This window comes from Leuciscus leuciscus (assembly GCF_965113295.1).
Source record: "Leuciscus leuciscus genome assembly, chromosome: 24".
In the NCBI taxonomy this organism is placed as follows: domain Eukaryota; kingdom Metazoa; phylum Chordata; class Actinopteri; order Cypriniformes; family Leuciscidae; genus Leuciscus; species Leuciscus leuciscus.
In genome coordinates, this window is record NC_138723.1 from 11879219 (window position 1) to 11901993 (window position 22775).

Sequence of the window (22775 nt, forward strand, 5' to 3'; positions counted from 1 at the left end):
CAGACAGAGTTCAGACACAGAGCAAGCTTTTGTGTATATTAAAATAGGTCCAAAACAACTTGAAGTCAAGTTCAAGCTAGACACTGGATCATCTGCCAACGTCATTCCCCTGTATGAGTATGACAAGCTGAACACTCAGTGCACTCTGCAGCCGACATCTCGCCCCTTGTTTGGCTATGGTGGTGAACGCCTGGCGGAAAAAGGCAAATGTGACCTGAAATGCAAGCACAAAGACATTGAGATGGCTATGACATTTTATGTAGTCGAAACAAATGCACCTCCTGTCATAGGTCTAAAAGGATGCATTGACTTTGGCCTCATCAAATTAGTACTATCAGTTACAGAAACACAGATGGAAGTGCCAATCTTGAAGGAGTTTGCAGATGTTTTCAAGGGAATTGGACTATTTCCTGGTGAGTGTACCATACACTTAGACCCGCATGCAACCCCATTAGTCCACCCACCCAGACGTGTTCCTCTCGCACTAAGCAGTCGTCTCAAAGAGGAGCTTGAGAGCATGATAAGTAAAGATGTCATCGTTAAAGTCAGCGAGCCTACCGAATGGGTTAACTCTATGGTTGTAGCTGAAAAACCACACACAGGTCAGCTACGGGTTTGTCTGGACCCAAGGGACCTTAACAAGGCCATTAAGCGACCTCATTACCCATTACCTACTCTCGAAGATATAACGTCCAAGCTAGCTGGTGCCCGTTATTTTAGTGTCCTGGATGCTAGATCAGGCTATTAGGCTATTAAGCTCACTGAGGAATCTTCAAGGCTGACCACTTTCAACACACCTTTTGGGCGTTACCGTTTCCGACGTCTTCCCTTCGGACTGATTTCAGCCCAGGACGAGTTCCAGCGAAAAATTTATGAAACGTATGAAGGTTTGAACGGGGTCATGGCCATTGTTGATGACATTCTCATCTATGGTAAGACCAAAGCTGAACATGATGAACACCTCCATGGTATGTTGCAGCGTTCCAGAGAGAGAGAGGAGTCAGGCTCAATCCAGAAAAGAGTATCATCTGTGCTACAGAGGTGAGCTATATTGGACATCTCCTCACTGCTGAGGGAGTAAAGCCAGACCCTGCCAAAGTTGCTGCCGTGAGAGACATGGAGCCACCTAAAGACAAGGGAGAACTCGAGACAGTGCTAGGTATGATCAATTACCTCTCCAAATTTGCACCTGGCCTTTCTGATGTCAACGCACCACTGCGACAGCTCCTAAAGGAGTCAAGTGAGTTCGTTTGGAATGCCCAGCATGACAAAGCCTTCGAGAAGATAAAAGGGCTACTCACATGCATACCAGGACCAGTCTTGGCCTATTTCGATCCTCTCAAAGAGATCAGGTTACAGGTTGATGCTTCCAAGTATGGGCTCGGGGCAGTGCTGCTGCAGGATGGAAGACCTATCGCGTACGCATCAAAGTCACTCTCTGAATGCGAAATCAATTACGCTCAAATTGAGAAAGAACTCTTTGCCATACTATTTGGCTGCAAACGCTTCCATCAATATATCTATGGCCGTCAAATCATTGTTGAAAGTGACCACAAGCCCCTTGAGTCAATGCGGAAATCCCTGGCATCAGTTCCCCCAAGGCTACAGAGGATGATCCTTCAGCTCCAAAAAATACAATTTCACCATTGTGCATCGACCAGGCAAGGATATCCCTGTCGCAGACACATTGTCCAGAAAGTCATTGTCTGACCAGGATACAAGCCTAAGTGAGGGTATGGATATTCAAGTGCACACAGTGTACAGTAGTCTTCCTGTCAGTGACTCAAAATTGGAGGAAATCAGAGCTCAAACTGAAAAGGACCCACAGTTCCAGACACTGAAAGGAGTGATACAAAGAGGAAGTGTCCCGTGAGTGTGTCAGAGTTCTGGAACCACCGTGATGAGCTTTCGTACCTGCATGGAATAATCTTCAAAGGTGAAAAGATTGTTGTTCCCACAAGCCTTCGTTCAGACATGCTGTCACGTGTACATGCCAGTCATTTAGGCATTGAGAAGACCAAGCAGGGAGCCAGTGACATCATGTTCTGGCCTGGGATGGGGAAGGAAATAGAGAACATAGTTAGGAAATGCTCAATCTGCCTCACATATCGCCCCTCCAACACCAAAGAGCCTATGATCAGTCACAAAATTCCAGATAGGCCATGGCAAGTTGTGGCTACCGATTTGTTCACCTGGAGCAATGAGGATTATCTTGTGACAGTGGACTACTACAGCAGATATTTTGAGCTGGACAAGCTCAGCAGCACAACCTCAACTGCTGTGATATACAAACTAAAAGCTGCTTTTGCACGACATGGCATTCCAGAGGCTGTCATCTCAGACAACGGCCCCCAGTACAGCTCGGGTGAGTTCGCGACATTCGCAAGAACATGGGAATTTAAGCATACCACCATAAGTCCATACTACCCGCAAAGTAATGGACTAGCAGAGAAATCTGTGCAAACTGCAAAGATGTTGATGGAAAAGGCTAAGGCTGAAAAAAAGAGATCCACACCTCAGTCTCCTGGAGTATCGCAACAGCCCTGTTGATGGTTTCAAGTCTCAGCTCAGCTGTTGATGAGTCGCCGTCTGCGGTCAACCCTACCAAATACCAATCAGCAGCTCCTGCCAAAAGTCGTCAGCAGGAAGGATGTCAGAGCAAAGAGGTTGCAGAAAAAACAGAGTCAAAAAAGCTATTATGACAGATCGGCTAGACCTTTATCTCAGCTCAAGGAAGGACAGGCAGTTAGAGTACAGGAGCAAGGATACTGGAAACCAGCCGTTATCATCAGAGCAGCCGACACTGAGAGATCGTATCACGTGCGTACTTCTGATGGACGGGAATATCGACGAAACAGACGCCACCTCCTGGACACGAAGGAACCTCAGGACAGTTCTGACATATCTTTGGGACATGATGGTGTTGAGCTATGTGAAACACCAATCAGCAGTGAACCACACAATGACATTATACACACACCTGACCACACTGATGATCTGCCCAAATCCGTCACTTACAGAACCAGATATGGACGCCAGATAAAGCCCAGAGTCATTCTGGATCTGTGATTGTTCAAGGGTGTAGACGGATCGCTGCCCTTAAAGATGAAATGAACTGGAATTTGAGTAAAGGTGATATAACAGATGTATTTTATTTATTCTCATTGGTACAATTATTAAAATGGCAGAATTTGTTAAAAGGGATAAAATGGTACGTTGAAAATGTTGTTGTTACACGGGCACCGCCATGTTGGATTTCAACATTCGGCTACGTCACTGGCATGGTAAGCTACTCCGTTGCTAACCAACACTAGCAGAGCAGCCATAGCATGTACATAGTCTGAGGCTAGCTGACATGGCTGAGGAAACAGAAACCAACAGGTCTGGGGGGGGTTCATACTGTATTGCCCCTTGCTGTAGTAATGAATTGTATAGGGCTAAGGCAGCTGGGGTTACGATACATTTTCACAGGCTACCTTTGACAAGGAAACCAGCCCTCAAGTCATGGCTAGCTGCCTTAAAACTGGCTAGCCCTCCGACAGCCCCTGGATTTCGAGTCTGTAGTGAGCATTTTTTAGCGACAGACTATTTAGTGAGTTGTACTTTCGATACAACAGGTTCACTGGTGAGGGTTAAGTCCAACAGACTGAAACCTGAGGCCATTCCGTCAATGTTCAACTTTTCAGGCTATAGTACAGGGCAGACCGATAGACCAACGACAAGTACTAACACCACCGATGCTATCTATAACAGGGCGCTGAAACGCTCACGTCAGGCAGAGGACAGAGAAGTATGTTAACTGTTATCATGCTAGCAAGTCTACTAAGAAAAGGGCTGGATGTAACGTTGTCACATACACAAACATGTACATATTCACTTACACGCAGATATAACGTGTAACGTTAGGCTTTATAGCGTTCAACAAAACTGAGACTGACACACTCTGCATTAATTGAAACTGAGTCACAAAACCAAGCTAGATACCAAACGATCCAACCTAGGGAAAGGGCTAGCAGCTAAACACGTTGGAAGCACTTTTATCAAACTCCACAAGCTAGCCACCACTCCGACCATATAAACTGTATAAATAATTCATGACTCCGACGATATCACAGATCGATAATAATGCGTTTACTAGCTGCTAACTAAACCACAGCAGGTCTGTAAACAGAATCCAATGTCCCTCTCTACTCACCCTGAAGCTAGCTGATGTTCATCGTCTCAGGGCACATTGTTGATGCAGAGGGAGTTCAACTCGCAGAACTAGCTGCTAGTTCCATAATAAGAGGTATCTGTGCAGTATCCATCAACATCCACAAGGAACAAATCTGCTAACTCTGCACTAGTCTAAAGTAAACGGCAAAACTGGTGAATCCTCCGTGCATCTATGGTCAACCTGGGGTAACTCCTACACGCAGCTAACTTTTTTTCCCCCAACTTTATTTATTTTGGTTTTAACATTTTGCGTGCAGCTAACTTAACAAGCGATCCAATTGGATGAATTCGTCCAATCACATTTTCCATTTACAGGGATTAAAGTGAAAATAATTCTTCTGACTGAATTTTTTTTTTTAGGCCAAACTTTTTAAATTGTTGAGAGCAATAGCGTTTTAAGGCAGGCCCGGGGTGGGTAATCGGGAGAATCGGGAGAATTCCCGGTGGGCCGCCTCACTTTTGGGCCGGTCGAGGTTTTTTTTTTTTTTTTTTTTTTTGTCACGTTAGTTACATTTGGCTACACACTTTCCGCATTCTGACACCGCAGCGCGCAGCCTCTGCATGGGTTGTACCATGAGAGGGAGTTCTCCCCTCCCATAGAGTTGGTTGGGTCCATAGCCCGTCTTTTCTAAAACGTTTTCTCAGCTAGGCTACCGCCGGTGCCTACCGATAGCTGGGCCGGCCCTATGGCGGCAAATCAATGACAAAATAAACGGAGCGCACAACTGATGCTGGCGCGCGCAGTAAATGACATTCGCGAGAGGATAACAGATCTACACGCGAGGAAGCGGGAACTCGCGAGCTCATTCAAACCCCGTGCGCGCGTATGACATCTCCTCTGCCCTTGCGCGCGCGCATGATCATTCCCCACGCTCTCGCGCTTGATCTCCTGCTTTTGGTCGCTCGAACACTTTTATTTTTGGCAGTCGATGGGCGGGACTTACTGTTTTAATAACCTCAAATGTCATTAGGTATCACGTTTTTTGATTAAAAAAGCATTATTTTTGAATATTTTTAAATACAAATAAATCTGTAAACATTAGTTCAATATGCCTCTTTGTGGAAGAGTGGGATACATTTCAAATGCTTTCTTTCTTTCTTTCTTTCTTTCTTTCTTTCTTTCTTTCTTTCTTTCTTTCGTTAATTTATCAACCTACCCATGTGGAATAGTGGAAAATTTTTTGTTAACTTCTCAGCTTAAGTGAATTATTATTTAACCTTTACATTATTTGTTGAACCATGTTATTAATAAAAACTACACAATAGTAAGAGCTGAACTGTTGCTTCATTTATCCAAGTGCTAATTTGGAATTCCACCATGGAAAAAGAGGGCCGGTCTTGGGGCCTGAAACTCCCGGGCTGAAAAGTGGCCCCACTCCGGCCCTGGGTTAAGGGGAGACGCTTTAAACCGCTTTAATATTGCCAGTAGGCGTATTTTAAAAGCTATTTTAATCTATGAAAACCAGGCAGGGAGCATGTGTACTGTAGTAGAGCACGAACGGCAGCATTGTGACTAGCTTCTGATTGATGGCGACCTAGCACTTTTTTGCCATTATTGCCATATTGAAGTCTCCTGTGACATACTATGCAAAGACACGTACCTGGCTGTTTGATTTTTTTAGTCCACGAACTAAAAGGCTTGCCATTCTCCCCCCATTTCGCTAAGCCAAGCCCATCTCCATTTATTTTTTACACTTTTATCGATCTCCGATACATCGGAGCCTTCCTGCATGCATTATAAGTGTGTCCATGGTTACTGAAATATAGTTCTACCTCAGCGCTCAGCTGTAGCCTGACATGCACTTTCCGTGTCGGTAATTGAAAACCCGGAGTGGACTATGAGCGAAGTGATTACAGAATGCTTAGAGTGGAGAGAGGAACGTGCTTTTGCTCCACTCCAGGCTTTGATCACATCCTCCACAGCAGGGTGAATACACCTCGTCTTTACTTCATTTAAGACCTATTCAAACAAAAATTAAGACGTTTATTGCACTATTTGAGAAATGAAAGCCTATTTACGCCCTTAAAATTATGCAAAGTGAAATTAAGACATTAAGGACAGACTGGAACCCTGCCATTGATGGAAATCCGTCATAGACTTGCTGCAATTAACGGAAATCCATCGTAGCGACGGAGAACTTTAATCCCTGTATGTCTGCCTCAATTTTCTAAAACGCACAGGAACTCAACCATGTTTTTGTATTTTCTCTAAATGCACACGACATACGACATGTCTCTATTTCCTAAAATGCATAATGTGCTTGGGTTAGAGCTTAGATTATCTGCCCGAGCCCGAACTTGACCCGACCCCTTTTTTTACGTTTCTTCATTTGGATCCCTTTGCGATCCATTCCATTCTGAATAAACAAACAACGCAGTTTATGCTTCGTCCTTGTTGCACTATTCATTAAGATAATAATTAATAAATGCACGCACAATTATCCGTTAACTTGATAAATGTTGCAGATATGTTTTACTATGCACAAACAAATGCCTTTCAACTTGTGTGTGCAAAATTCAGAAGTAAATGAATGTGCAGCAATTTGTACAAATAGGCTACGTTCACACTGCAGGCTGAAACGACCCTATGCGACCTGTATCTGATCTTTTCATGACAGTCTGAACGACACAGATCCGATCTTTTCAAATGCGACCCAGGCCACTTGGGTATGTGGTCCCAAATCCGATACATATCCGATCTTTTCAAATGCGACTTCAGTCTGAACGGCCAGGTCGAGGTCGCATGTATCCGACCCGCACGTCATTGATACGCGAAAAACGTCATAATTCTGCGTTGAAGTAGTCGTCGGTTTGAAAACGGACTGCATATTCGTCGAGCTGAGGTAAATCTGCCGAACGGGTCGACCTCGACGAGTCCGTTAATTAAAATAAAAAAATAAAAGCCCACAGCCATTATATATACGTTATGTTAACTTATTTGTGCTGAATCTGATATTAGATAGGTCAGCGGCTGCTGTCTGGCTCTTGTGTAACGGTCGCTGCGCGCGCTCGTGTGTGTGTGTGTGTGTGTGTGTGTGTGTGAGAGAATCACAGTTAAAGTTTAGCTACTTCCGCAAACAACAAGTGACATCGTTGACCGTTGAGTACTCTTCTGCGCATGCAGGTCACTTCTGGGTCATTTCACGTTCACACAGGAGATCACAAAAGGTCGCATTTAATTGGAAATGTGAACGGCCTTGCAAATAAATCGAATTTTTTCAAAAAATCGGAATTGAGCTTTAAGCCCTGCAGTGTGAACGTAGCCATAGAGAGAAGTCTGTAGGCCTACTATACGTGTTGTAGCCATTAAATAAGCTCATTTAGTTTCATATTTGTTAAAATATTATAATGTTATTTTTTTTCCATCTTTGTTGAATATGAAAAGTGAACAGCATGAGTAAGATAGGATGTGCAATATATCGAGAGACATGGTGTGGGTCAGACATGATTTTGACCACTTTATTAAGTTTTGTTTTGTAGAAAACCTTTCTTTAAAGTGAATTTCGTTTTGTATAAATTGTATCTTAATTTTAATAAATTTTTCATCAACGAATTGCCTGTATTTAATAAATAAGAAGCAAATATAGCAGACAATATAATCATGGAGGCGCCGGCACAGTCACTTGCATTGCACGAACTGGAGCGCATCTCATCCTAACTTAACCAAAACTCAGTGTATGCTTTACAGACATGAGAAATATATCTAAAGAAAGCTTGAAAAATGTCTTTAAACGAAACAATTCAAAACGAAAAGAAATAGTTTACTCTCTGATTATGTAATCCATGATGTGCATTTCTCTCTATAGGAGCGTTCACTACGAATATGGCGATCGTCAACTTCATCTTTGCAGCCGACACTGTTTATTAATAAAAATCAATGCACTTGTCACCGGATTTACACAAATGCACATCTTGCCTGTTGCACGCACACATATTATGTACATATTACGAAATAATGAGATATTATGTTGAAATAACATTATTCATAATAATAAATCTTTAAGAATATTTGATTGAATGCTGAATGTTGTGCTTGTTCAATTTAATAAAATAATACTTTAATTGTGATAATTAAAATAACTGAATATTAAATATTAAGTGGCCTATGTTTGCTCATTTATTAATAGTATTTATATATAATATATCTAGCACCCCCTCAGCACCTGCGTTAAAAAATTAGCTGGCGCTGCCCCTAGTTATAACGGCCCACGTATTAAAAAAATGGTCGGGTTTAAATCGGGCTCGGGCTCATAATTACAGTTAATGTGTCGGACTGGGCCTGGCTCGGACACGTAGTCAGATACTACTAGCCTGTCCCTCACAAGCTCAAATGCGTAACCCATGCCATTAAAATTACTCATTTTCGTGTGTATAGGACCTGCAGCTGCAGCTGCCTATACACTTTCGCAGGTCCTACCATGCCAGTGACGTCATCGAAATTGCCAGCGTTCTTATACTAACAAACGCAATTTTTGTGTTGCTTAAAAAAAAGCTATGATATTTTTAATACTTTTTTTAGTGTAATTTACTTTTAATTGTCATAAACAACACGTTATCAACGTTGATTCTTTCAGTTCAGTTCATCTTTAAAAAAATAAATAAAAAATAAAAAACATTTGTTCACAATGTTCAATGCAGTTTGTGTTTTGTATGTGACAATCCATTATTGTGTGAACACATACAGTATGCTAGTACTTTAGTATAACAATATATTGATGCTCTAGTTTGTGCATGTGACTTTTGAAAGCTGAATGTTCCTTTCACTTAATGTGATATGCAATATTTTCCTTATATTGTTTATTTCAAAAGAAGGGGGATGTAGTATTCTTACATTCTGCTAAGAACCAATCACATGCCAGAGACATCGTATCCTGTGTTCTTATTGGCTATAGCACTTGTCAGTAAAAGTGTATGCAATTTAGCTCTAAAAGTGTAGTGTGTATTATGCTGCTGAAGAGTTAACACTCATGTTGCGAGTCTGAGTCGAGTTAATAAATCCTCATGAAAAAACTAGTTCTGCGTGCACCCAGAGTCTCTTTGAATACGGAATCATCATAACGAAAGCATAACAGAAATGTTTTCTCTGTGATTTTATCACCTCTCCTCATCGTGCTCAAATCAGTCTCAACAAACATCACAATGATAATAACATCAAAAATACAATGGATGAAACATGTCGCAAACATTAAGTGCAAAATGAATTGTCTCAACCATGTATCTAAGCATACAATATAATCTCTTGCAGCTAATTTTAAATCAAGAATGAATTAGAAAAGAAACAAATTGATACAAAATGAATACATTGGAAAAATGAACAGATATAAATCATACCTGGATGGATTAAAGAGAGAATACAGCAATGAGAAATGTTTTCTCTATGATTTTATCACCTGCACAGATTAAAGTCTGTTGACTCACACACATACTCAAACCGCTGAAATCAGTAATAAAACTATCAAATCCTATCCATCCATTCATAAAACACTTCCTAAGACATTTATAGCAGTCTTAAAAATAATATTAAAGCATATTGTGTACTTAATCAAACTTTTTATTATATTGAAAGTGCACCTCTCACTGCTTAGCTCTCCTCATCGTGCTCAAAGCATCCGAGGACGCAGCGCGAGCTGAACGGTAATGACGTCACGACGTCAGTACAAATACATCATAAAACTCCTTTTCCAAAATGACACTAATGATGTTCAAAACCAAATTATAGCGTTTTCTTAGACAATTTAGTTTAAAGTAAATAAATAAAAATTGACAGGAAGGATGATCAATAGTGAAATACATTCATTCACATCGTGAATATTTAGTTTACTCATGAATATTAACATCTGTCACATTAGTAATATTATTATATCAAATTAAAAAAAGGAATGGAATCAAAAAATTATGCAGTTGACTGACAAAAATGTCTTATGGTGTGTGTTCCATATCACAAATGTGGAAGCAAAATGGCCAGGATCTGTGACAGAATTGTGGAACACCATTTTTTAAATTCATTAAATGTTTAATAAAAGACAATAGAAATATGCTTAGTTTCTTTTTTATTTCAATTATTCTTTGTAAAGAAAAGCCAGTGATCAAGTCATCTCATATTATGCAAGGTCAGCAATAGTACTCTGTGTGAAATACATAATGCATTAGCATTAACATTAATTCCTTTGAAGCAACTCTATCTCTAGTGCCAGTTTTTTCTTTAAAAAGTTCTAGTTCTCCCCTAATTTTAGTTTTTTCTAAATACTCTATTGTCTGTTGAGACTCCTATTATATAGGGAACGGATATTACCCTGTGTCATTTGTGGGGGGGAAAGAAAAAAAAAAAACTGTCAACACATGCCGCAAAAATAAAAAGTAAAAGTACAAAACTGCCAACCTCTGTATCACTTCTTTGTGCAGACTCTTCTGTAGGCCTTTCTGTAGATAAGGACTCCTGCAACTCATATTGCAGTCAGACATAATAGGTACACACGTCACGTGTAAATCAAGTAAAGTTATTCATGCACTTACAGATACTTTCTCCAAAGGACAGTCATCTGAGAGGGTTTCTTCACTGTCCTGTGCATTGGGAACAAATGGGTATTACGAAGTGTTGTACTTTCTTCTCTTTTGATGTAGAGTTAGAAAAAGTCCACTTACTGCACATGCTTCAGCCACCACTTGCTTGGGGACAAAAGTGTTGGTGTATTGTGTAAAACTGCACAAAAGAGGAAAACACAATTTAATTACAATGAAATACACTGGAGAATTTGATCAATAACTCATGGCAACATATTTTTACATTAACTAGCCTACATGCAGTGTTCACTTTCACAAGTCAAAGCAATTCACCACTACTCAAGGTTTAACAGTTGATATGACTGGACCAGCCATTTGGATTATAGGCCAACTTAATTTAACGCAGCAACAAATTATTTTACAGTGAACTAAGATCATAACTCCAGTAAACTATGGAGTGCCGCAGGGATCTGTATTAGGCCCTCTGTTATTTTCAATATATATGATGCCACTTGGAAATATTATAAGGAAACATGGAATTAGTTTCCATTGTTATGCTGATGACACTCAAATATATATTTCATCACGGCCGGATGAAAACGCTACATTTTCCAAATTGACAGAGTGTGTTAAAGATATAAAAGATTGGATGACGCGTAATTTTCTTTTATTAAATCCAGACAAGACAGAGGTAATACTTATCGGTTCAAAAAACCGCCCACAAAACCTCGCACAATACAACTTTAACATCATAGGATGTCCTGTTACTTTATCCTCTACAGTAAAAGACCTGGGTGTTATACTCGATTGCAACCTGTCTTTTGAAAATCATATTTCATATGTTACAAAAACAGCCTTTTTCCACCTTAGAAACATTGCTAAGCTACGTAATATGCTATCAGTTTCTGATGCAGAAAAGTTAGTTCATGCATTCATGACCTCGAGACTGGATTACTGTAATGCCTTATTAGCTGGTTGTCCTGCATCCTCAATAAACAAGCTACAGTTAGTCCAAAATGCCGCCGCTAGAGTTCTTACGAGATCAAGAAAATATGATCATATAACACTGATTTTATCATCACTGCATTGGTTACCTATAAAGTTCCGTATTAATTACAAGGTATTGCTACTGACTTATAAATCCCTAAACGGCTTAGCTCCAGTCTATTTAACGGATCTTCTATCGCCCCATAAAATCCATCGCGCTCTTTAAGATCACTAAATTCAAGGCTTTTGGTCATACCTAGGATATCCAGAACCACCAAAGGAGGGAGAGCATTTTCACATTTGGCTCCAAAACTCTGTAATAGTCTCCCTGATACTGTTCGTTGCTCAGACTCGCTCTCCCAGTTTAAAATTAGATTAAAGTCGCATCTCTTCAGCCAGGCATTCATATAATCCTACAGTTCAAACTACAATCCGGCCTCTAGCTCATAAATGCCAGAGGAGAACTGGCCCCCGACTGAGCCTGGGTTCTCCCAAGGTTTTTTTTTCTCCATTAGGTCACCTGATGGAGTTTTAGGACACCATTAGGTCACTTGATGGAGTTTTTCGGTTCCTTGCCACTGTTACCTTTGGCTTGCTCAGTTGGGGATATTTTGGGGATATTTAATTTAATTTTATCAATCAATAAATTCCTCTTGAAACAAACTTTGTTGTATTATTTTAATTTAATACTGTGAAGCTGCTTTGATGCAATCTGTATTGTGAAAAGCGCTATACAAATAAACTTGACTTGACTTGACTTGACTTGACTAAGAGAACTTAAAGCTCATTTTCCAGTAATGAAGGAGTTGCTGCTACTGGTCCCTGGCTGTAGGTCTAAGGAAGAGCTGAACCCAGGGATGCCCTTCACAATGGGTCGGTTTACATTCAACCCAAGGGCCAGCTCTTCTGCCTGGGTGCATGGTTGTTGCTCCCGGTTAAAACAACTGATTTTAACTCTGGGGGTGAATTCCCCCAGAGATTTTGGACCAGGATACTCAAGATACTCAAACCAACCCTATACAAAGATAAAGAACAGTGATTCCCTCACAGACAGAACTGATTTTACCTTCCAAACCTAAAAGTGAAAAGGTAAGTGCGAACCCAGCCTTAAACACCTTAAATGACTCAACCACTAGACATTTTTTTCTCTTTATCAAGAATACCATTTCAAAGTGAAAATCTTACCATTTCAGAAGCTAAATGTGTCATCTTGCTTTATTTGTAGAACTAGTGCAAAGTGCCTGAGCAAAATCAGTTTTTGTGTGTGTTTTTAGTAATTGTTGGTTTGGTGTATTTGAGTGCTCATTGTTACAATTACACAGCAAAAGTTCAGTGACATTTTTATGTGTGCATGGTAGAAAGCAAATACTGATACTGACATAATGACATACAATAAATGTGGACAATTGAACTACACAATTCAGGGAGCAGGGTACACAGTGAACTCTGAGAAAACGCTACTTAAGCTCCGCTGCTTTCTTCGACCCTCTCTGTCTCTGGTCCTGGGCTGTGCTCACTCAGTGTCAGTGTGAGAGGGGGAGTGGCCAGCTGTGCTCACTCAGTGTCAGTGTGAGAGGGGGAGTGGCCAGCTGTGCTCACTCAAGACCAATTTATACTTCTGCGTCGAGTGTACGCCGTAGTGTACGTCGTAGGCTACGCACGTAGGCGACGCCGTCGTGAGCATTTATACTTCTGCGAATGTCTGTGTTGCTCTGCAGTTACACCGCCGAAACGCTAGTTGGCGCTGGTGGGTTTTAATGTTCCACTGTGTTTACATTCCTCGCGGCTGTTTTGAATTTAGGTTTCTACGAGCAATGGCGACTGAAGGAGTCATATGGCTGTATTTCCGCACTTCTTCAAGCAATCTCTCGGTCACTTGGTCTATTTCCATGGCTCTTCACTGATCTTCGGAATTTAAAAATGGCGGGCGGGCGGTTCAGAGTGCAGAAGATCATTCCGGAAATGCGTAGGAGGAAACGCGATGCTATCCAGCCGACCATTCACAGATCTTGCGGTCCGCGTCGCCGCGACGCGTAGTTAAATTTTTGAGGAGGTGCGCGTCAGGGTACGGCGAAGGGTACGACGTATGGTACACGTCAATGCGTATGCTACGCCGTACCTTCTACGCGCACCCGACGCAGAAGTATAAATTGGCCTTCAGTGTGCAGTGTGATATGGGGAGTGGCCAGCTGTGCTCACTCAGTGTCAGTGTGAGAGGGGGAGTGGCCAGTGGCTGGAGCTGCAAAAGCCAGCGTGTGCTTCTTTTACAGATATATATTTACCGATATCTTTTGCATTTCTAATCCAAACAACGTCAAACTTGGCACTGCACTTACTCCGTAGCGAGACACCTGTCAAGTTTGAAATCCATTGGACTAACGGTTCGAGAGATATGCGAATAACAGACAGACACACAGACTGACAGACAGAAAGACAGGCGTTTCTGTAATTAATAGATAGATAATAAATCTACTATGCAGCCATTTGTTACACTTTATGATTATGCTTGTACATTGTCAAACTATGCTTCTTTACTGATAAACGGCATGTTTCCTTCTATTACTGCTGAACATGTAGGTTTCTCAAGCTTGGGTAATGTAAAGACAAATAATGATTAAAAAATGTATAAGCTGTGTTCCATTATAATGTATGTTTATTTAGTCTGTTAAAGGAAAATAAAAAAGTACAAAAGGTTGCAATATAACATATGATATAATTATTTAAATGGCAGTTTATTGAGCAGTGTGAAATACTGACATTAATACTACAATATAAATCAAACTCATACTGGATATCTGTCCCTTATTTTTGTGAGTTCTGATAAGGTGGTCCCTCTCAAAGAGTACATTAGTGATGCACCAACTCAGAAGTTGGTTATGTCAGGGAAAAACACTTCTTTTAACCATGTTAAATATTTATTCTGTTCTGTAATACAAATCGGTTCTTTATCTTCTTGAACCATCTGATCAACAACAGGACTTCTTCTTCTGCTTTTCTTGTGCATTTTCCAGTGCTGTATCATCTGAAATAACAAAGCCACATCATCTTACACCTCACAACATTTACATTTGTGAACATCTCTGTTTTATGATTTTAGAGCAGAATCTCTTACTGAGAATACTTCCATCTCCAATTTGAGCGGTGCTGGGTTCTGTCTCCAGGTCCTTCAGAATGGCATCTTCAAAGGTCAGAGCTGCCACGCGAAAGAAAAACTCCTGGACGTTCTCCCCTTCAAATCAATAGTAGTAACAGTTACATGTTGTAACCGTCTTATAATCCTTATAATGGACATTGCAACTACTAGATACGTATTCTTCTTCTTTTAGAATGTACCTGTTTTTGAGGACACGGACCAGAACTCAGCGTTCATTTCTGCTGCAATGTTTATAGCATCCCTCTCTGTTCTCTCGCACTCTTCTGCAGACTTCACATAAAGACAGCAGGGAGTCTTTAAAGAGGACTTATTATGCCCTTTTTGTCTTGATTTTATTTTTTGTGGTCTAGTAGAATATGTTTTCATACTTGAATGAATAACAAAACATTATTTTTCACGTATTTGTACTCTCTGCCCATTCTGTCAGTAATGCTGTTTAGTTCATCTATGAAGCCCCTCCTTCTGAAAAGCACTCTGTGCTCTGATTGGTCAGCTGGGCCAGTGTGTTGTGATTGGTCAACTGCTTCAAGTGTGTTTGGGAAATGTCACACCCCTCACCATAACCGTGAGTTTCAATGCACTACTAACGGAACTCAACTAGGCCTCTGCACATTATTTTACCTATGCCTTGGGGGGGAATTGTTTAAATGAGGAATATTGTGATGTCTTTATTTCTGGAAGTAAACTCAAGACTACAACTGAAATGTTTCAGGATGTTCAGAAACAGTGTGCACTGATGTACACATTCACTTTGTGACAGTAACTTTTCAGACATTTTCATGTTCAAACAGCAACATTACACACTAAAGGAAGATTAAAATGTAAAAAAGCATAATAGGACTCCCTTTAGTAATAGCTTTTACATGTTGTATGTGTACATATGCAATTATGCATGCTTGTGTGTGTGGCTTTTCTCACCAGGAGGTCTCTTTTTGTGCCAACCAAGAAAACAAAACAGGAGTTTGGTTCATTTTCTCTCAGTGCCTCCGATAGCCACTGTCTGAGAAACACAAAATAAAAAATAAATAAAAAACGGACATATTCCCAATCTCAAAAATATTAAATAATAATAAAATACTTACTGTGTGTTTTCCAAGGTCTTGATATCCGCCATGTCGAAGACAGTAATAATAACTTTTAAAGTAGAAACAGAAAAGATTATATTAGGGTTTAAACAGACTTGTATGTAGAGAATTAAATGAGAATCTAGCTACATTTTACCTTGAGCTCCTCTGTAATATGCTGATGCAATGCATTTGAACTTTTCTTGGCCAGCAGTGTCCCATCTACAAATATTGGAATGGGCAAAAATGAATATAAAACACATTCCATTTTCAAATGAACAGATGTGTTGTTATTTAAATCGTTCAGAAAATAACTACTCACATTTGAAGAGAATAGGGCAGCCCAGATAGCTCAAATCTCTCGATCTCAAAGTCAACACCTATAGTAGCTTTGTAGTCTCTCTCAAACACATCTTTACAGAACCTATAATATACAAGAACCTTAATGTCTCTGAAAAATACAACATATATCATTTAAAGTAAACCTGTACACTCTACCTGTTTATTAAGCACGTCTTTCCCACATTCAGATCTCCAACCACTACTACTTTTGACATTTTAAGCCTGTCAAACCTGAAAGATAATATTAAAACAAAGTATTATATTGTTTAAGTAATAAACAAAGATAGATAGATAGATAGATAGATAGATAGATAGATAGATAGATAGATAGATAGATAGATAGATACCCTTGCAGGAGGGCCGTCCGGTCTTGGCAAGCCATCTTAGCTTTTGGATCCCAGTCATCCTTCATCTGTAGGCAGGCTTCTGGATTATAACTCTACGGAATAATAATAGGACAGAACTAATAAATGCCGGCACACTCTTTTTGTCATAATCAACATCAAATACCTGATACTTTTGGTCATTTAGTGTGTAAGAACAGTAGTTTTGTCCAGTCTGTTGAAACCGTGTAGACCTGTTTCATTACTTTGCATTTTGGAATCATTCACAATAAGGCCAGGAATGTGCATTAAGAAAGTAAATAGGTAACATTTGCCCTTAATATGACCCCACTACTGAGAAAAGTAGTACACAACGCAGCTATGGGAAGCTTTTTTATTTCAGCAGAATTAGCAGCAGTCCTGTGATCCTGACAGATTCATCTGCAGTGAGGCCCCTTTATATGGAAGTCACATTTTCTCAATATACTAATCTGATGTGCTCGCTACAGCTTACAAAACGCTTGCTGGATTTCCCGGAGTATGACTTGCAGTAGAATCAGGATGAAATTAAAGTCCCTGCAAATATTTAACATAATGTAGCTTTAGACAGTGTACCTTTGGAAATGTAGATATGATCCTGTCTCTGCTGACAGGAGGGCAGAAAGGCATTGTCTTGTCAGCTGGTTGTCTGGGGAAACTCGCCTGTGAAAGACACACATTGTCAGCACAATCAGATCAGACCTAAGTTACTGTATGTGTATACTCTGTATATTTACATCAACTTGAATGACTTAACATAGCATACTTCATACAATAAGTGTATACTAGATATAGTATTATATTATATCAAGCAAAGTCATCATTTTAAAAACTGTAATACACTGCAGATGTGCAGAAATGCTGTAATGTCTTTTAGCGTAGTTCTTTACCTAATCCTGTGGTTTTGGCCTTTATGGTTAAATCAGTTAAACACTAAATAAACATTGCTGCATTTCTTGAACGAGAATGGACAACACAACATAGCGCTATAACGGCGCAGTTAATACATTGCCTATAAAAATATCATTTAAATACACTGCTAATCTCGTTTTAGCGCATTAAGAGCTGCTAAAAAGGTACAAAAATGAACAGTTTGTCGTGTACTCACGGATATTCCTGCAGAGCAGTCTAATTCCTGCCGAATTCGGTCCACTGACTCTCCGCATCAAATCCTCAAGTCTTCGCCATGGCAACCACGAGCCGGAACCTGCTGTCACGTCACGTGATGCAGGAGTTTTTTTTTTTTTTTTTTTTTTTTTTTTTTACGTGGTGCAGAAGATGTCGCGCGATGGCACCAAGCGCTAAACCAGGAAAAATTCAATGGAGGCACTTGGAGGAAAAAAAAAAAAAAAAATTTGCATATATGGGTATGGCAACTCATGTTAACCCACCCATTTCATTTTTGGAAATCAACTAAAATTCATTTAAACACGCTAACAACAACAACAATTAATAATAATAATAAAACACAACAGTTTGTGTGTGGGCGTGTTGGGATAGTAATTGTTATTATTTACTTATCCTCAATATCTTTCTTCTGTTGAACATAAAGGAAGATATTTAGAAGAATATGTTTGTAACAAACAGCTTCTGTTCCCCATTGACTTCCATAGTATAAAAATAAATTACTGTGGAAGTCAATGGGCACCAGCAACTGTTTGGTTATCTTCTTCTGTGTTCAGCACAAGAAAGAAATTAATACGTTTGGAACAAACTGAGGGTGAGAAAATGGTATGAACTGGGGTGAACTGGGACTTTAAGATGGTCCGCTCAACAAACTCACAGAAAAAGAGTTGTTCGTCTTGTCAGAAGTCATCGCAGAATTAATCTGAAAGGTAAAAAACTTACATACAATTGCTTTAACCTGTATATTTCTAAATATGTGTTCCTTAATGTTAACTAAAATAATTGTTTATCGCCTTCAAGAAATTAGAAAGTCGCAGATACTTTAAATTGAGAAAAAAACACTGTTTCTGTGCAGGGAAATCGTAGGATGTCTTTCAAATTACAAAAGATTGACAAAATATTGTTTTAGTGGGTTAGGAAAGTCTTGACTTAAAGGGTTAGTTCACCCAAAAATTAAAATTCTGTCAGTAATTACTCACCCTCATGTTGTTCCAACCCCGTAAGACCTTCGTTCATATTCGGAACACAAATTAAGATATTTTTTATGAAATCTAAGAGCTGGCTCACTCCTCCATAGGCTTCTAAGACATTATAACTTGCTGGCCCAGAAAATGCATTAAAGACATCGTTAATATAGTCCAAGTGACTACAGTGGCTCAATCTTAAGTTTATAAAGCGACGAGAATACTTTTTGTGCGAAAAAAAAAACATTTAAAAAAAATGTATTCCTTTATTCCACTATTCATTTCCTTCTCTCTGTGCCTCGAGTTTTTTCACGTAGTATAACTGCGTAGTGCTTCTGTGTTATAATGTCACATGCATCACACACATGACCAGCTTCGGCCAAAAGTGAGCCTATGTGTGAAACACAGAAGCGCTACGCAGTTGTTTTTGCGCACAAAAAGTATTCTCATCGCTTTATAAACTTAAGATTGAGCCACTGTAGTCACTTGGACTATATATTAACGATGTCTTTAATGCATTTTCTGGGCCAGCAAGTTTTAATGTCTTAGAAGCCTATGGAGCAGTGATCCAGGTCTCAGGTTTAATCAAAAATATCTTAATTTGTGTTCCGAAGATGAACGATGGTCTTAAAGGGACACTTCACCCATTTGCATTAAGCTTTGTATTGTTAGAAACCCAGTCATATATTATAATAAACGTGGATTTTTCATTAATTTTTCCCTGAGATGGGAGAAATAAGGATTTAAGTGTTTTACTTCCTGCTTATTATGACGTAAAAATCATCATTTTGCGTCATAATAAGCAGGAAGTCACATTTCATTGAAAAGTGTAGAGACTACAAACACTAGCTCCTCATTATTCCAGGGGGCGGGACCCGCTCACGCTACAGGCCTATTACAGATCAGTGGGTGGGACTTCACTTTCTGAAACTAAAAGCAATATCCTCCATCTTGTTTGGAAGCTAAGCTAACAGGCACTGTGGAGCAAGCTGTGAAGATATGACAATAGCGGAGGGTAACGTTACTCAATATGATGTAGAAGAAGAGGATTTCGGAAGTCTGATGCTCGAATCAGGTGTTTGTGGCTACCTTTACAAGCCGCATAGCGAAGAGCAGCCGAGGCAGAAGACCTGCCTGTCGCGGACGAGAAGCCCAGACTGGCTCGAGCTGGGGGCGGACTGGTGGCGCCGGTGATCTCACTATGCAACTACGAACCGCTACGAACACAGAGATAGAGTCCGTCTGCTGCAAAGCATTTAAACGATGCCAATTTCTCCTGGACGAAATCTCTGAATCACACGAGGACACGGACGTTTGTGTTGTGAACCATCCTAGTTTCGCACCGCATCTGACTGAACATCCCGGTAACGTAACCATGCAATAATTCACCACTTCGAAAGAAATACAAATGAGGAGTAATTCATTAATGAGTTCGCCAACTAACTAACGTTAGACATTTTGTGTGAAATGAATTTCAAGCTCCGGTGGTAGCTAGCCTTATGGACGGATGAGTGATTCATATGCGTCAGAGTCTCACTAGTAGCCTTGTTGTTTTCAACTGCGCTCTCTAACTGGTAGGCGCGGCTTGGGAGTGGCCTCCTAGGGCAGCGAAGCAAGTGCATTCTGGGAGTTGTTGTCTTTCATCCACATAAGCCAAAAATACATTTTCTGGCTTTTCTCAGTCTAGAAAGCTCCAAATTCAAAAATAATTTCACATTTCTTCTACATAAATGACCTATTTTAAATACACATTCATCTTTCCAGAGGTGAAGTATCCCTTTAAGGGGTTGGAACAACATGAGGGTGAGTAAGTTAATGACAGAATTTTCTTTTTTGGGTGAACTAACCCTTTAACTTTAGAAAAACACCATAAAGGACAGGGATCGTTGAATTAATGACAATACGCTGATTTCACGCAGCCGTTATTTTGAAATCGAAAGCGAGGCTCCGGTGGGAAGAAAACCGGAAGTGTCGCCTTTAATCACAGGAGAGAATGTCGATGGCGTATTGTTGTGTTTAATGATGTTGTGTCAATTCTAAAAATGTACATACATTTCTTTCATACTTTAGACTATATACAGTGAAATTCATTTATAAAAAAATTTTTTTTTTATATATATAATTCAGAATGTAAAAAAAGAAGCAGGAATGAACTATATACATATCCTATATTGGATATTAACATCCAATAGTGTAAATCGCGGCAGCAGCTTCAGGTTGGTAATCCAAGGCATTGTTGTTTATCTTTACTTCCGGGGTTCTTCCCACCGGAGCCTCACTTTCGATTTCAAAATGGCGGTTGCGTGAAATCAGCGTATGAATGCACTCACTGAGGTGATAATGCGCACATGCAAATGTTACGTGAATGTGTGTTAATTTATTTAAAAAAGATTGTTGTCCCTTTCTGAACTTTCTTACACTATGTTTTAGGTTTCTACAAAGAATTCTAATCGCTCATCAGCAGCAGTTAATGCTTCAGCACTTAATATTGTAAGTCCCCTGCTAATATTTATGTGTATTTGTGTCAGAATAGCAGAAAAACTATCTTTGACAGACAACCATGACATTAATTGATGGTTTCGAGACTCGCAATTGCATCAAAATCTCAACATATACTTCAGCAGAGGTCACAGCAGCAATATTCAATACATCAGAGAAATTCAAATGATTATTGTTTTTAACTTTAGGAAGCTGATCCGAGGCGTTGAAAGCTGCCGGCGATTCCCAGTTTCTCCCCCGAGGGCTGTCAGATTAAGATACGGCAGATCAGATCGTCTCAGAAAACATCAGGATGTTAAATACAATCATTGCGAGTAATTACAGCATTCTTTAAGCTTGAAAGCAATCCATTTCCCTGTGAGCCAGTGACACGCTCTAGCGCGAGACTGCCAGTGCAATGGCACCATCTAGCGCGCGGCCTGCGTACTGCACGCGTTAACACTGTTTCTTCACTAGATACAGCACAGAATATGAAAAATTACAGTAAATTAATCATTAATAATTCATAATTAATAAAAATGAGGAACGCTTCACGAATGTGCGTGTCATCCTTGCGCTCTATGCCCAGCAATGATCTCTGGATGCCACATGCCAGCCAATCAGCGGTTAGTGTAATCGAGCGTTTTCAACTTTGGGCCAATCAGCAGCTCGGATAATCGAGCCTTTATCGAGCGTTTTCAGCTTTGGGCCAATCAGCAGCTCGGATTATCGAGCGTTTGTCGAGCGTTTTCAGCTTCGGGCCAATCAGCAGCTCGTATTATCGAGCGTTTGTCGAGCGTTTTCAGGTTTGGGCCAATCAGCAGCTCGGATAATCGAGCGTTTGTCGAGCGTTTGATTTAGCAACCATTAACAAACTGGATCTGACACCTATGCCTGACACACGTGTGTTTTTAATCCAAATGTCATGATTGAATGATCATGAATATTAATATGAAGCAATGGCTTTGTCGTGTTGATTTATTTTCTTGATCTATATTACTGTGTTAAAAACCATGGTTAATTTTCCGCAATTCTGTGTGGTTTTGTAAGATTTTATGTGTCTGAAATTAATATTTTGAAAAAATGAAAGCATTATGCCATAAAGTTAAGCAATGGTAAGTTCGTGGTTACTGTACTGTTGTTGTACTGTGTTATTTTAATACAGTTACTTTAGTAAAACTTTGATTAATTGTGTAAGGCTGTGTGGTTGTCTAGGTGCCTCTTATTATTTTGAAGTATTCAATTCGATTCACATTTATTTGTATAGCGCTTTTCACTACACATCGTTTCAAAGTAGCTTTTCAGAAAATACAGGTTTCTAGATTACAAGATATTATATTGATTATACAAGATATTATCTGTTATCAGAGGTGACTGTCATAATAATGTCCATGTCAAAAATGTACAGTTTTAGGATAATACAAATCATGCAGTTAGCAAACATCATGTATTCATTTAGACAGAAGCAATGAGCTTTCTAAAGCAATTATTACAGGTTTTGATCATAATGATTACAATATAAAGAAAATTTGACAGTTTTGATTTGATTGTCATTTGTGTGTGTGTCTGTCTTGTAGAAAAT

General features: G+C 39.7%; 1 protein-coding gene across 2 annotated transcripts; it reads right to left on the reverse strand.

The window, feature by feature from the left end:
• On the reverse strand, positions 1-17882 carry rab36 (RAB36, member RAS oncogene family). Of its 2 annotated transcripts, XM_082158437.1 has the most exons (11): positions 17734-17882; positions 17202-17288; positions 16611-16702; positions 16420-16494; positions 16244-16345; positions 16079-16143; positions 15940-15991; positions 15776-15857; positions 15037-15127; positions 14816-14932; positions 14334-14725 (listed from the first exon to the last, which is right to left on the reverse strand). In XM_082158437.1, exons 2-11 carry the CDS (start codon positions 17253-17255, stop codon positions 14670-14672), a joined length of 786 nt encoding a protein of 261 aa, XP_082014563.1. In that variant the 5' UTR covers positions 17256-17288; positions 17734-17882; the 3' UTR covers positions 14334-14669. The 2 variants fall into 2 exon arrangements, with proteins under 2 accessions (XP_082014564.1, XP_082014563.1); XM_082158438.1 differs by lacking the exons at positions 14334-14725; positions 14816-14932; positions 15037-15127 and adding an exon at positions 1-214.
• Positions 17883-22775: the final 4893 nt, after the last annotated feature.

Excerpts from the sequence above, each read along its gene's own strand:
- rab36 (XM_082158437.1), bottom strand. The coding sequence starts at position 17,255 with ATGCCTTTCTGCCCTCCTGTCAGCAGAGACAGGATCATATCTACATTT. Across the intron at positions 16,703-17,201 it reads TCATATCTACATTTCCAAAG|AGTTATAATCCAGAAGCCTG; the intron begins GTACACTGTCTA and ends ATTATTCCGTAG. Across the intron at positions 14,726-14,815 it reads TGGAGATGGAAGTATTCTCA|ATGATACAGCACTGGAAAAT; the intron begins GTAAGAGATTCT and ends TTGTTATTTCAG.